Source organism: Aureococcus anophagefferens (assembly GCF_000186865.1).
Source record: "Aureococcus anophagefferens unplaced genomic scaffold AURANscaffold_2164, whole genome shotgun sequence".
Taxonomy (NCBI): Eukaryota; class Pelagophyceae; order Pelagomonadales; family Pelagomonadaceae; genus Aureococcus; species Aureococcus anophagefferens.
The window spans coordinates 1-1053 of NW_008706686.1; the positions used below are offsets into that span (position 1 = coordinate 1).

Sequence of the window (1053 nt, forward strand, 5' to 3'; positions counted from 1 at the left end):
CGTCGGGAGCGCCGTCGTCGGCGCGTAGGACGGCGAGTACCTGCAAAGCGAGGGGCTTCAGGGACACGTCTCCGGCTCGCGGACGCGGGAACCTTGCGTCGGCATCGGGTAGGGCACGGGCGTCGGGTCCGGCGTCAAAAACGTCGGCGTGTAGCTCGGCGCGTCGGTCACGTAGCTCGGCGAGTAGCTCGGCGCCTCCGTCACGTATGTGGGCACGTACGTGGGCATGGGGATCGGGTGCGTCGTCGGCGGGTAGGACCTACGGTGCACGAAGATGACGATCTTGCGTCGTTTTTCCGGATCAAACGCTGGTCTAGGACGGGTGCAGCGTCGGGACGTCCGTCGGGGTGTACGTCGGCATGATCGACGGCACGTAGGTCGGCATGGGGTTCGGCGCGGCCGACGGCACGGACGTCGGCTTCGGCGTCGGGGCGTACATGAAGTAAGGCGTCTTGCCCTCGACGACCGCCGCCGCCAGGAGGACGGCGGACTTCATCGCGGGGACCTGCGTGCGGAATCGTGAGCGACGAACGAAACCCCCCCCATGGGGCTGGGGACCGGCGCGGCGGGCGGCGGCGACGAACGGCATCGGTCCGCGGCGGGTGCACCCGCGCCGTCCGCCGCTGCCACCGGCGCGACCCACCCGTCCGATCCCGTCCGCAACGTCGCCGGGACCGCGGCAGCCCGTCCGGGGCAGCCCCATCCCGATGTCGCAGGGAACTTCACTCTCTCATGATTGCGGGACGCAGATCGCCGTACGGTGCCGGAGAACCGCAGCTGCGCGCGAACTCTACGGACTGGCAGCAGCCCCTGGCGTGATGAGCGGGCCGCGTCGCTGGAGCCAGACAGGTTTTGCCCAAATTTGTCGGCACCCAAGCAGCAATATCCTGCGCGCGAGATATTGCATTGCACGCGAAAACTTCAGCAGCTAAAATTACCCGCCCCTTCAAACTTCCCTTCAACCGAGGGCTCACGGCACCACTCCGACGCCGAGATCTCCGTACAGCCCCTGTGGCGACTTCTGCAGCTTGTCGAAATAGCGGACGGTCTGAC

At 67.3% G+C, this 1053-nt stretch overlaps 1 protein-coding gene across 1 annotated transcript; it reads right to left on the reverse strand.

Moving 5' to 3' along the window:
* Positions 1-57: 57 nt before the first annotated feature.
* On the reverse strand, positions 58-505 carry AURANDRAFT_69537 (hypothetical protein; the record flags this gene model as incomplete). The annotated part of the gene is made up of 2 exons (XM_009045308.1): positions 58-259; positions 354-505. Coding segments are annotated over 2 exons (354 nt in total), but the record flags the coding sequence as incomplete, so codon positions are not given.
* Between the last annotated feature and the right edge of the window lie 548 nt (positions 506-1053).